This window comes from Macaca thibetana, chromosome 11 (genome assembly GCF_024542745.1).
Source record: "Macaca thibetana thibetana isolate TM-01 chromosome 11, ASM2454274v1, whole genome shotgun sequence".
NCBI classification, from domain to species: Eukaryota; Metazoa; Chordata; class Mammalia; order Primates; family Cercopithecidae; genus Macaca; species Macaca thibetana.
The window spans coordinates 60,637,937-60,651,358 of NC_065588.1; the positions used below are offsets into that span (position 1 = coordinate 60,637,937).

The window sequence follows — 13,422 nt, forward strand, 5'->3', positions numbered from 1 at the left end:
CACTAAGTACCAGCTACTAGGTCAAAGGTTTGGTAGTTGCTTCTTTGGACAAAAATCACTTTATGTGCTGTGCTACAGAACCAGCAGAGCCACTGAGATCCCATATATCTAGTAGGCATATGTTTGGACACTCACTTCAATACCCAGGTCTTATACTTGTTTGCATTCTGATTTCTCTTTAAAATGTATTTCTCGAAAGAGTCTTTTTCCCACCCTCATCTCCAGCCCCCCCACCCCCAAACCCCAGAAATCAGAGATTGATCCTTTGGGAGTAAGATTCACAGACTGCATCATTTAGAAGCCCGTCCCAGCAGCATTTCCTACACTGGTTCCCAGTTCCCTGGGCTGTAGCTAAATCCCACAATGTCATAAGGAATTGTTTTGGTTTGGGATCATTTAGATGGTAACTCTACTTTGGTCCATAAGTATACTTTTAAGATTTATCTTCCAAAAATCTTCAAGTTGCCAGTGTGTAACTTTCATGAAGGCAGATAGGAGGAGGCCATGCTGTGTGTGACCACTGGTTATTCTCTGCAGAACAAAATGTCCATCAGAATATCTGTTAGGTTCTGTAAGCTCCTAAACAATTTTTTAGAAGCTCCGTCTGTTCTTAGTGACTGTGGTATATAGTGCAGAGTGTCCAATCTTTTGGCTTCCCTGGGCCACATTGGAAGAATTTTCTTGGGCCACACATAAAATATGATAGATTTTCTTGGGCCACACATAAAATAATGATAGCTGATGAGCTATAAAAAAAAAAATCGCAAAAGACCTCAATGTTTTAAGAAAGTTTATGAATTTGTGTTGGGCCGCATTCAAGGCTGTCCTGGGCTACATGTGGCCCATAGGCTGCGGGTTGGACAAACTTGGTGTAGTGTCTCCTATATGTAAGGACGTGTGTTGAATGTCAGTAGGTCCCCAGTGAACCCAGTTAAGTTAGTCCTCTGAATTGATTCTAGAGAATTTAATTTCATTAAATTAAATACACTTACCCTGACAGATTGCATTTGAGGCATAAGGCAAAGAAATTAAGGCTGCCTGATAGGTTTCGGGTGTGAGCAGCTAGATATGTGGTGGTACTATTTACTTAAAGATTTAGGAGGAAGCAAGTTTAAGTGGGAAGACCAAGAGTCAATTTTGGATATGTTAAGAGTGAGCTGCCTGTAGACATCAAGAGAACGGTAGGATATATGAATCTGAGGCTCGGGGCCCAAGATAGTTTGGGATGTTAAAGCATACATATGATATTTAATGCATTAGGTCTAAATGGGAGATGAGGGAGTAAGGCAGTTATAATAAGCATGGACAGCTGTACTGAGAAATTTTGCTGTGGTGGGAAGCAGAGAATTGGGTAATTGTTGAAAGGAGTTTTGTGGTCAATTTAGAGATCTTTTAAAATGGGAGATATTAAAGCATGTTTGTAAGCAGAAAGTAATGAATCAGAACAGAGGGAAACATTGGTGCATTAAATAAGTAGGATAATTACAAGAATTGATTTCTGGAATTGGCGAGATGATATGATGGGCTCTTCAGTACAGATGGAAAAGTTGGCCATGTATAGGCACAGTTCCATTGTGACTGGAAAGGAGGCCTGGAAAACGGACACAGATTGGCTGGGTGCAGTGGCTCACGCCTGTAATCCCAGCACTTTGGAAGGCCAAGGCTCTCAAGGTCCTCAAGGATCACTTGAGGTCAGAAGTTCGAGACCAGCCTGACCAACATGGCAAAACCCCATCTCTACAAAAAATACAAAAATTAGCTAGGTATCTTAGCAGGCACTTGTAGTCCCAGCTTCTCAGGAGGCTGAGGCAGGAGCATCGCTTGAACCCAGGAAGCAGAGCTTGCAGTGAGCTGAGATCAAGCCACTGCACTCCACCCCATCTCAAAAAAAAGAGAAAAAAAGAAAACGGACACAGATTCAGGTAGGTTGTATTTGTTAAAGGGCATAAGGGAGTGCTGGTCTGATTCCTTCCATTTTCACATTAAATTATGAAGCAGGGTCATCAAAATTGAGGATCAAAGGAGGTGGTGGTGGAAGTTTGAGGAGGGAGGGGAAGATGTGAAATAGTCTTTTCAGATTGGGAAAGTGAAGTTATTAGGAAAACAAAATAGAATTTCTAAGCATTATTGAGTATCCATTTGTTTGTATAATGAAATTGGTCACAAGTTCATAGATTTTTCATCTTTTTTTTAATCTTAGCACCCTGATATGTATGAGAGAGCAGTACTAAGAAAAGATCATCAGAAGAAATATGGAGCAACAGTTGATCTTTGGAGCATTGGGGTAACATTTTACCATGCAGCTACTGGATCACTGCCATTTAGACCCTTTGAAGGGCCTCGTAGGAATAAAGAAGTGATGTAAGTGGTTTCCCGATCTAAAAATCAGAGAAGCATTTAAAAAATGATTTCTATCTTGGTTCATCTTATTGTTAGTGGTTTATGCTAATGAAAATTGGTTTAACAATCATTTCTGATATTTTAAGCTACCTGAGTTTTTAAAAAGAATGCAGCCTTACAAAAGTATGCATAATTTTCCATGTTATGTTTAAATATCTTATATACTCAGTATAAATGGTATTCAGTCTTTGGCCCATCATTAAAAATGTACTGCTTTCTAGACTTATTTCAGCTCACTGTTTATTTCACTCTGCATACTCATCAGCACTTTTCTCCCATACAACTGAAAAAAATAATACAGTTCTGTGGAATATTAGAATCATTACCAGATCTAAAACATCAGTCTTACCCTAAAGTGAACTGATTTCTTTTACCATTTAAAAAATAACATTTTGGGCCAGGCATGGTGGCTCACGCCTGTAATCTCAGCACTTTGGGAGGCTGAGGGAGGAGGATCGCTTGAGCCCAGGAGTTCAAGACTAGCCTGAGCAACATGAGGGTTTTGTAGAGACCCTGTCTCTACAAAAAAAATACAAAAATTAGCCAGGGGTGGTGGTATGCTCCCGTAGTCCCAGCTACTCAGGAGGCTGAGGTGGGAGGATCACCTGAGCCCAGGAGATTGAGGCTGCAGTGAACTGTGATTGCACCACTGCACTCCAGCCTGGGCGACAGAGTGAGACCCTGTCTCTAAATAAATAAATGAAAGAAACTTAAAAATAACATTTTGGCAATAATGTAACATTAAACTTTTTTTTTTCCAGTGTTGCAGATTTGGGCCAGACACTTACATATTTTACTAGTATAATGTATATTCATTTATGTATTGTCACAATTTTTTTTTTAATTTCCATTTTTTTTTTAGATTCAGAGGGTATGTGTGAAGGTTTGGTTAAAAGGGTATATTGTGTGGTGCTGAGGTTTGGGCTTTTATTGATCCTATCACCCAGATAATGAACATGGTACCGAATAAGAAGTGTTTGGCCCTTGTCTCCCTCCCTCCCTACTTTTGGAGTCCCCATTGTCTATTGTTTCCATCCTTATGTCCATCTTTGATGCATTAAATAAGTGGGATAATTACAAGAATTGATTTCTGGAATTGGCGAGACAATATGATGGGCTCCACGGCACAGATGGAAAAGTTGTGAACCCAAGATTTAGCTCTCACTTATAAGTGAGAACATAACAGTATTTGGTTTTTTATTTCTGCATTAGTTCACTTAGGCTAAAGGTCTCCAGCTGTATCCATGTTGCTGCAAAGGATATGATTTCATTCTTTTTTATGGCTGCATAGTATTCTATGGTGTATATGTGCCACATTTTTGTTATCCAATCTGCCATTGATGGGAACCTAGATTTATTCTATGTGTTTGCTATTGTGAATACTGCTGGGATAAACATACAAGCGCATGTGTCTTTTTAGGTAGAACAATTTATTTTTCTTTGGTTATATACCCAGCAATGGGATTGTTGGGCATGAGATGGTATCTCATTGCGGTTTTGATTTGCATCTCTTTGATGATTCGTGGTTTTTTCATGTTTGTTGGCAGCAGCTTGCATAGTCTTCTTTTGAGGAGAGTGTGTTCATGTCCTTTGCTCACTTTTTAATGAGATTGTTTGTTTTTTTCTTGTTAATTCGTTTAAGTTCCTTGTAGATTCTGGATGTTAGTCCTTTGTCAAATGCATAGTTTACAAATAATTTCTCCCATTCTGTAGGTTATCTGTTTATTCTGTTGAGAGTTCTTTTTGCTGTGCCAAAGCTCTTTAGTTTAATTCTCATTTATCTATTTTTTATTTTGTTGCATTTGATTTTGGGGTCTTCATCATGAATTATTTGCCTAAGACAATGTATAGAAGAGTTTGTCCTATATTTTCTTCTAGAATTTTTGTAGTTTGAGGTCTTACACTTAAGTCTTTAATTCATCTTGAGTTAATTTTTGTATATGGTAAGAGGTAGGGGTCTAGTTTTATTTTTCTGCATATGGTTAGCCAGTTTTCCCAGCACCATTTATCAAATAGGGTATCCTTTCCCCATTGTTTATTTTTGTCAACTTTGTCAAAGATATGTTGGTTGTAGATGTGTGGCTTTATTTTAGGAGTCTCTATTCTGTTCCATCAGTCTGTGTATCCTTTTGTACCAATACCATGCTGTTTTGGTTACGGTAGCCCTGCAGTATAGTTTGAAGTCAGCTAATATGATGCCTTCAGCTTTGTTCTTTTTGCTTAAGACTGCCGTGGCTATTCAGGCTCTGTTTTTGTTCCATATGAATTTAGAATAGTTTTTTCTAATTCTGTGAAAAATAACATTAATAATTTGATAGGAATAGCATTGATTCTGTAGATTGCTCTGGGCAGTATGGATATTTTAATGATATTGATTCTTCCAACCCATGAGCATGGAATGCTTTTCCATTTGTTGTGTCATTTATGATTTCTTTCAGCGGTATTAGGTCTTGTAGTGATCTTTCAACTCCTCAGTTAAGTGTATTCCTAGGTATTTTTGTGTCTGTGTGTGGCTATGGTAAATGGGATTGCGTTCTTGATTTGGTTCTCAGCTTTATCTGTGTATAGAAATGCTACTGATTGTTGTACATTTATTTTGTGTCCTGAGATTTGGCTGAAATTATTTATCAGGTCTAGGAGTCTTTTGGCGAAATCTTTAGGGTTTTCTAGGTTTAGAATCATATTGTCAGTGAAGAGGGATAATTTGACTACCTCTTTTCCTATTTGAATTTTTTTTTTCTCTTGCCTGATTGCTCTGGCTGGGATTTCTAGTACTATGTTGAGTAGGAGTGGTGAGAGTGGGCATCCTTGTCTTGTCTCAGTTCTTAAGGGGAATTGCCCATTCAGAATGATGTTGGCTATTGATTTGTCATAGATGGCTCTTACTATTTTGAGATATGTTCCTTCTGTGCCTACTTTGTTGAGGTGTATTGCCATAATTATTATGAAATAGTTACTGTGTATAAAGTCATTTTTTGTAAGCCAAGGAAAAGAGAGATGGACTTCTAGATGTGAAATTAATTGTACAAATAATCTATAATTGACCACACTTCTTTTTATTTTAAAAGACATTAGTGAATAATCTTGTTTCATGAGAAAGCCAAACCGCATACACATAAAACTATAATGTGAAGAATATTGAGTTTAGTGAATGGACAACAACTACTGACAGCCTAACCTATCCAACCATTCTTTTAGGTCTTAACATATTTCTCGGACCTTTATATATTTGGCCCTACCTTTTGTTTTTTGTTTTGTTTTGTTTTGTTTTTTTGAGACAGAGTCTCACTCTGTTGCCCAGGCAGGAGTGCAGTGGCCCGATCTCAGCTCACTGCAACCTCCACCTCCCAGGTTCAAGCAATTCTCCTGCCTCAGCCTCCCAAATAGCTGGGATTACAGGTGCCCACCACCATGCCCAGCTATTTTGTACTTTTAGTAGAGATGGGTTTCACCATGTTGCCCAGGCTGGTCTCGAACGCCTGGCCTCAAGTGATCTGCCCCCCACTCCTTGGTCTCCCAAAGTGCTGGCATTATAGGTGTGAGCCACCGCGCCCAGCCTGGCCCTATCTTTTATGAAGCAAACATGACTTTAAGTAATAATCACAACTGTAAAAATATAATTATTTAATCTCTTCTCAAAAAATGGAGGGAGAAGCATGTTTTTCCTTTTGTTGGTTGGAGGAAGTAAAACAAATTCAGATGGTACAATGACTTTTTCTATAACTTGGGTATTTAAATGTTTTCCAGCAAGGACAGTGTACATATTTATGGGAAGAATAACCTATTCAACTGTACTGATGATTTTGGCATAGCATCCTATTGAACCTTTTTTATGTCATTGCCCTTTTAATGAAATCTCTTCATTAAGAAAAACTGATAATTTGTGTTTTTCTCATTACACATAAATTGTGCCTAACAGTTAATCCTACTTTTCTCATCATAGATAGTATCAGCATTTAGAGCAATGTCAGCATTTCTTGCTGCCCTAAAAATGGTTTAAATAGAAGTGTGTGCTGCTCCCTAATAAAGGAAACATGTGACTCATAAGCAGCTAGGAATACCTGATGATTTTATCTGACACCCTTGTGGGCAGATATACCATTAGAAGAATTCTACTTTATTAGAAACTCAACTTTTTATGAACATTGATGCTAAAGAATGTTCAGAGGTGATTGAAGTACTCAGTAATAATAATTGTTTTACTTCACTAATGAAGGATGTATTCATCCAACATTATAGTAGTGCTGATTTCTCAGCATCTCATTTGCATGTTATGAATGTAGTTATATGTGGATCTTATCAAAATTAAACTTTTTTAAAACTTGTAAGCATTCCCTTAAGACTTTTGCTATTTATTCTATTTATTTCTCTTTTGCATTAATCTCACATATGTGCCCTTACTCCTTAGATAGTTCTCACATGAACACACCTTATTTTCCATATTAATTTCCTCTTTGAAAAAATCTCTTAAGGCAGAAATCCTGACTGCCACTGCTGAGGAAGCAGCAAATGGTCTAAATCAGTTGTAGTGGTTTGTTCTATTTTTTTAAAAAATATTGATTTGCTCAGAGCATATTTAACGTTAAACAAATATGCTTTTTCCAAAATGTGCAAATGTGTGTTTACCAATGTACAAAGAATCTGATACTGTGCTCTGTATACTATAGTTTTATCTTTTTTGTTTTAAAGAATGCTATTCATTCTGCAGAAACTTTAGTTGTGCCTTTTAATAATATGGGTAAGAGGGATTAGATGCTTTTTTTTCATGGTCTAGAGACATTCTGTGACATAACTTATTTTGTGTTTGCTCGGTTTTTTCAGATGGAAAAATTAATATTTTTGTTGTGAACATCAAGATGCTGTTATAAAGCACTGTGAGATCGCAAATGAAAATTAACTATGGCATATATAAATAACTGTACAACCACTATTGTACTTCAGTCAGTCAGATTCAAAGTATTTTGATTGTTTTATGGATCCTGTGAGCATCAATCACAAAGTTTCATCTAGTAGATAATTGTAGGTGCAATTGAGGAAATACTTTTGCATAGCCCATTAATAAGTCATGCAAAAATCAACTGCTTATTTTATTCTGCTTTTGTTCCTCCCAAGGTATAAAATAATTACAGGAAAGCCTTCTGGTGCAATATCTGGAGTACAGAAGGCAGAAAATGGACCAATTGACTGGAGTGGAGACATGCCTGTTTCTTGCAGTCTTTCTCGGTAAGTGTAGTGTACCTGATTCTCATCTTTTGCACTTAGGTGTTAGAAATCTTTGTTGCCTAAAATACTATTCAAATACTGAAGTGTAGTTTGATTTTATTTTAATTGCTTTGATAAATGATTTTTGTCTTTGCTGCTATACGAATAATTTCCCCAGATCTGCATTAGGACACAGGGCATACATTTTTAAGATTGGTAATCACTGGTCTTGGAATTCTTCCCAGTGTGGGGATCCTGCTCAGGACCTTAGTATCTTTTATAATGACCTCCATATTCATGGATAACAAATAGTGGATTGGATATGAGTAAATTTCTCAACTGGAGTTGTAAAAAGCAAACAATGAAGAGATTTAGTATTATCTTCATTTTAAAAAATTCAAATTATTCAAAGGGTGAGAAACAATAGTTTTTTGTACTTTTTAGAATTTCAGATGTTCGTATGGGTCTTTAATGTCTCAGACAGAAATCAAAAAAATTATATTGTTTAAGAATCCTGTTACCCCAAAGAAAGAATTAAGGTAAAAGAAATTAAAAGTAGAAAGTAAATTATTTTCACTCTGGAAATAAAGCCAAGACATGCATCAGTATTTAGTATTTGTGATTACTGAATTAACTTCCATTTTTCCTGACTGAGTATGGTAGTTATATAATACTTAATTGGACACAGGTTATGAGTTACTGGCTTAACATCTATTTTTAGTTGTGGGTGATTTTTGTATGACTTTAAAGAAATAAATATATAAAACAAGCTAATAAAATATCACTTATCATTTTATATGTTGGGTTCTGTGAAAATTCATTTAAACCAGGAGTTCCAATGCTGAAATCATTTTCAAAAACCACTGTTGTTAACAGTTTTGTGTGTGTGTTATTTTAAAAAGTTTCCAAAATGAAATTGTCATGCAACTAGATTACTAAGAGAAATTCATTGTGTTGGAGAGCAGAAATTTAATATTATAATTGTGATTTGTGTTAAATTTTGATTTAGGAAATACTCATTTTGGGGATCTCAGGCAAAACTGATAAAATGTAAAGGGCTCAGGAAATGAACACTTGCTAAGTAATTAAATTGCCAAAACTCAGAATCAAAAACATCTGATGATCTGAACTGCAGCATATTTCTGGAGGGTGAAAGGCTTTATCTATTGAATCAGTCCTTAGCATACCAAGTTATAAATTCTTTGAGAAAAATTGCTTAGATGCCAGAAAGTATATTATATAATTTTTTTTGTTTTAAATAGTAAGAACTTTTAAGTACTACAAATCAGCAGTGAAAACAACTACCAGAAATGTAATGGGGCTTGGCACGGTGGCATACACCTATAATCCCAGCTACTCAGGAAGCTGAGGCAGGATACTTGAGCCCCCGAGTTTGAGACTGCAATGCATAAAGCATTTGTGAATAGCTGCTGTACTTCAGCCTGGGCAACATAACAAGACCCCATTTCTAGAAGAGAAAAAGCTATAATCCCTTATTCATTCATGAGTGATATTAAATGAAGGTTATCTAGCTTTCTGAAAAGTTGACAGATTTTGAATTTTTAAAATTAGTCTAATATAGTAATAGTGACAGTTCCTTCGATTTGCTGGTATTATGATTTTTAACCTAGACAGAATATGACATAGTCACTCTTCAAGTAACTTTTCAATACTGTTTTAGGGGTCTTCAGGTTCTACTTACCCCTGTTCTTGCAAACATCCTTGAAGCAGATCAGGAAAAGTGTTGGGGTTTTGACCAGTTTTTTGCAGAAACTAGTGATATACTTCACCGAATGATAATTCATGTTTTTTCGCTACAACAAATGACAGCTCATAAGATTTATGTTCATAGCTATAATACGTAAGTATCTCTTTCTGTTTTCTTCTTAAATCAACATATTCTGTTATATAATATTTTCCTAAGTTAGGAAAAGAAATAGAAAAGATGCCTCAGCTTCACCAAAAGCACCCACTTCCCACATAGAAAATTATATTTAAGTGCTTAGTAAATTCCTTTTCACTTATTTTTGGAATAAAAGGATTGATATTCTAAAATGTATAGTTAAATTAGCTTGTTTCTTTAACTGTAAGTTTTACAAAACTACTTTCATTGCTGTGCCTTCTTTCAAGTTACATAATCACATAACCACAAATGGCATCTACCAATAAACGAGCCAGGTTTTACTAAGTGTACTATCCTGCCATGTTTAAAATATCAAAGCCTAAGTCTTCATAGTTTGCATGGTTATTTGCCTGTGATAACCATATGCAGATAATATGGTTATTATTAACCATAATAATGGTTAAAGCACCTGGTGCAGGAGAAATAATCAGTGTTTGTTTTATGTAAACAAAAATACATTACACCCATGTGATTAAAAAAACTGCCCATGTGATACAACTGCATATAACATTTTGGTCAATGATGGACTACATATATGACAGTGGTTCCGTAAGATTGTCATATCATATTTTTACTGTACCTTTTCTATGTTTAGATATGTTCAAATATACAAATACTGTTTCTAATTGTGTTACAGCTGCCTGCAGTATTCAGTACAGTAACATGCCGTACAAGTTTGTAGCCTAGGAGCAGTAGGCTAGATATCATATAGCCTAGGTGTGTAGAAGGCTATACCATGTAGTTTTCTGTAAATAAACTCTATGATGTTCACACAATGATGCATTTTTTAGAACTGTTCCCATCATAAGCAAGGCATGACTGTACACGTACATACACTTGCATGTAAAAATGAGTGTATTGGCGTTAATAGCTGGTTGTGATGCTTTGCTGTATGTAGGATATCACCGCTGGGGGAAGCTGGGGGAAGAATATATGGTGTCTCTCTTCATCATTTCTTAGAACTGCATGTGAATCTCCAATGATGTCAAAATGTTTTGTGAAAAGCTTACCTAGTGTGACTATAGTTAATAATAACTTAATTGTACATTTTAAAATAGCTTAAAAAGTACAATTTGATTGTCTGTAGCCAAAAGATAAATGCTTGACTGGATGGATACCTCATTCTCCATGGTGTGATTATTACATATTGCATGTCTGTAACAAAACATCTCATGTACCTCATAAATATATACATTTCCTGTGTACACACAAAAATTAAAAACGGAATTTTTTTAAAAGGTCACACAGTGGAGGCTTGTAGAGCCAAATTACAATATTGTTGCTGAAACATTTCTTTCGATGTCATTGATCTATTCATGGGGAAGCTATCTTTTCCCCTAAAGCATCATTTTGAAAATACCTAGTTTTATTAATTTATTTAACAAACATATAGTCACATAACAAATGCTATTCTTGATTCTTTACATATTTAAGCCATTTAATCCTCACAACAATTCTGTGAAGTGGGTACTGTTATTGTTTCCATTTTACTGATGAGGAAACAGTGCAGAGGAGTTAAGTCACTTACCGTTATATAAGAAGTTAGTGGAAGAGCTGAGATTTGAACCCAAGTATCTGATTCAAGTCAGTGCTCTAAACCTCTCTGCTATGTTGATTCTCTATTTGAAAATATTAAGAATCTTGGCCAGGCGTGGTGGCTCACACCTGTAATCCCAGTACTTTGGGAGACCGAAGCGGGTGCATCACTGGAGGCCAGGAGTTCGAAACCAGCCTGGCCAGCATGGTGTAACCCTGTCTCTACTAAAAATACAAAAATCAGCTGCGCGTGGTGGTGCACGCCTGTAATCCCAGCTACTTAGGAGGCTGAGACACAAGAATCGCTTGAACTCAGGAGGCGGAGGCTGCAGTGAGCCAAGATCGTGCCAATGCACTCCAGCCTGGGCAACAGAGCGAAACTCTGTCGCACACACACTCAGAGAGAGAGAGAGAAAATATTAAGAATCCTGTATATTACACAGGTATCCAAACATAAAAATACTTTAGAATTGCTTACTATATGGACAGGTTACATGGAATGGAGTTTGTAGTATCCACATTAACAAAGCAAGTTTATATGGACTGGTTATGATCTTAGGAATATGAATTAGAATGGATGTTGTTGCACTCATTAAAAAAATTACACTTTATCCCCAGTTATAGTGTCCTTTTGAATTTTTCTCACACAGTGCTACTATATTTCATGAACTGGTATATAAACAAACCAAAATTCTTTCTTCAAATCAAGAACTTATCTATGAAGGGCGACGCTTAGTCTTAGAACCTGGAAGACTGGCACAGCATTTCCCTAAAACTACTGAGGAAAACCCCATATTTGTAGTAAGCCGGGAACCTCTGAATACCATAGGATTAATATATGAAAAAAGTAAGTTGGGATTTTTCTTGTCGTTGTTACTAGCCATTAGAAAAATACCAGCCTGGGCAGCATAGTGAGACCTTGTCTCTACAAAAAATAAAACAAAAATTAGTGGGGCATGGTGGCACACACCTGTAGTCCCAGCTACATGGGAGGCTGAGGTAGGAGCATCGCTTGAGCCCAGGAGGCAGAGGTTTCAGTAAGCCGAGATTGCACCACTGCACTCCAGCTTGGGAGACAGTGTGGGACCCTGTCTCAAAAACAAAAAAATAAATCCACAAAATCTGTCATTATAGAAATGATTGTCATCTTTATAAAGCTGATGATCACATTAGTGTAAAACTTTCATAAACATTAAAATTAAATTACTGTAGTTGAAAGAGTATCGTAAAATTGAAAAAGGCTTGTAGACATCATTTGACTTCAAATATTTTGTTTCATAAAGATAAAGTCATTTGTCATACGTTTCACTGTAACTCTCTTTTAAAAGTGTTTTGCTAACACTCAAAATTACCTTTTATATCATAAATTTCAGCAAATGTTTTTTGTTTCCAGTAGGTGTAGAACATTGTGCCAAGCTTTAGAGTCTAAGAAAAATTAGATCTGCATTTTGAGAATCTTTTAAATTATTCATTCTACTGATAGAAAAAAAATGAATCCCCCAGAATTTTACGGTTCTATTTGAAGGTTGGGATATGATGTAGATTTAAAGAGAAGCATTGAACTCATTGTGTTGGAGTATTTTTAAGGAAAAAATGAAACTCCTTAGAAATATTGAAGGTAATTTGTTAGAGAATGAACATTATTGTTTGAAGTAATTTTTTTAATCACAAAAAGTACATTAAAGATTTTTCCACTGATGTTTAATTTAGACATTCTGTTTGCTCTATAAAGGATAAAGTGATTTTTTCAAAAAGTTTTCTTTCTCATTTTATTTTACTTCATATTTCAGTTTCCCTCCCTAAAGTACATCCACGTTATGATTTAGATGGGGATGCTAGCATGGCTAAGGTTAGTATTTAATTGAATTACTATGTAAACATCTGAATTTAATGTATCTTATCAATAGTGGAAGCAATAACATGTATTGTGTCTTCATGTATGCTTATATGACTTAGGAAATTATTCACTTAAATTGATACCCTTTCTACATTATTTTGTGGGCTTTCTTTTTTACTTTTTATTCTTTCTTGAATTCATTATATAAGAAAATTCTCTTCATTGAGACAGTGCATGGTTAGATAATGTTAAGGATAACATATTTATTATATTTATATCTATTTTTAACTCTTAGAAATTGGTTTGTTGTGTTTTTAATTAACCTGATAAAAATGTATAAGTTTGAATAATTTTGTGTAAAAGTTTTTCTTACCCTGTACCACAATTAGCACCAAATATTGACATTTTATTTCTTTATTAGGGAATAACAGGGGTTGTGTGTTATGCCTGCAGAATTGCCAGTACCTTACTGCTTTATCAGGAATTAATGCGAAAGGGGATACGATGGCTGATGTAAGTAATAGATTGAAATTTTGAAATTGAT

General features: G+C 35.6%; 1 protein-coding gene across 2 annotated transcripts in view; it reads left to right on the forward strand.

Annotated features, from left to right (window-relative positions):
- TBK1 (TANK binding kinase 1) overlaps positions 1–13,422 on the forward strand; it is a 53,763-nt gene that overhangs the window by 20,419 nt on the left and 19,922 nt on the right. For both annotated transcript variants that reach the window (XM_050748418.1, XM_050748417.1), the window contains exons 6-11: positions 2,201–2,361; positions 7,513–7,623; positions 9,284–9,463; positions 11,692–11,888; positions 12,832–12,890; positions 13,300–13,391. In XM_050748418.1, coding sequence (XP_050604375.1) covers positions 2,201–2,361; positions 7,513–7,623; positions 9,284–9,463; positions 11,692–11,888; positions 12,832–12,890; positions 13,300–13,391 — 800 coding nt within the window. The remainder of the gene's footprint in view (positions 1–2,200; positions 2,362–7,512; positions 7,624–9,283; positions 9,464–11,691; positions 11,889–12,831; positions 12,891–13,299; positions 13,392–13,422) is intronic.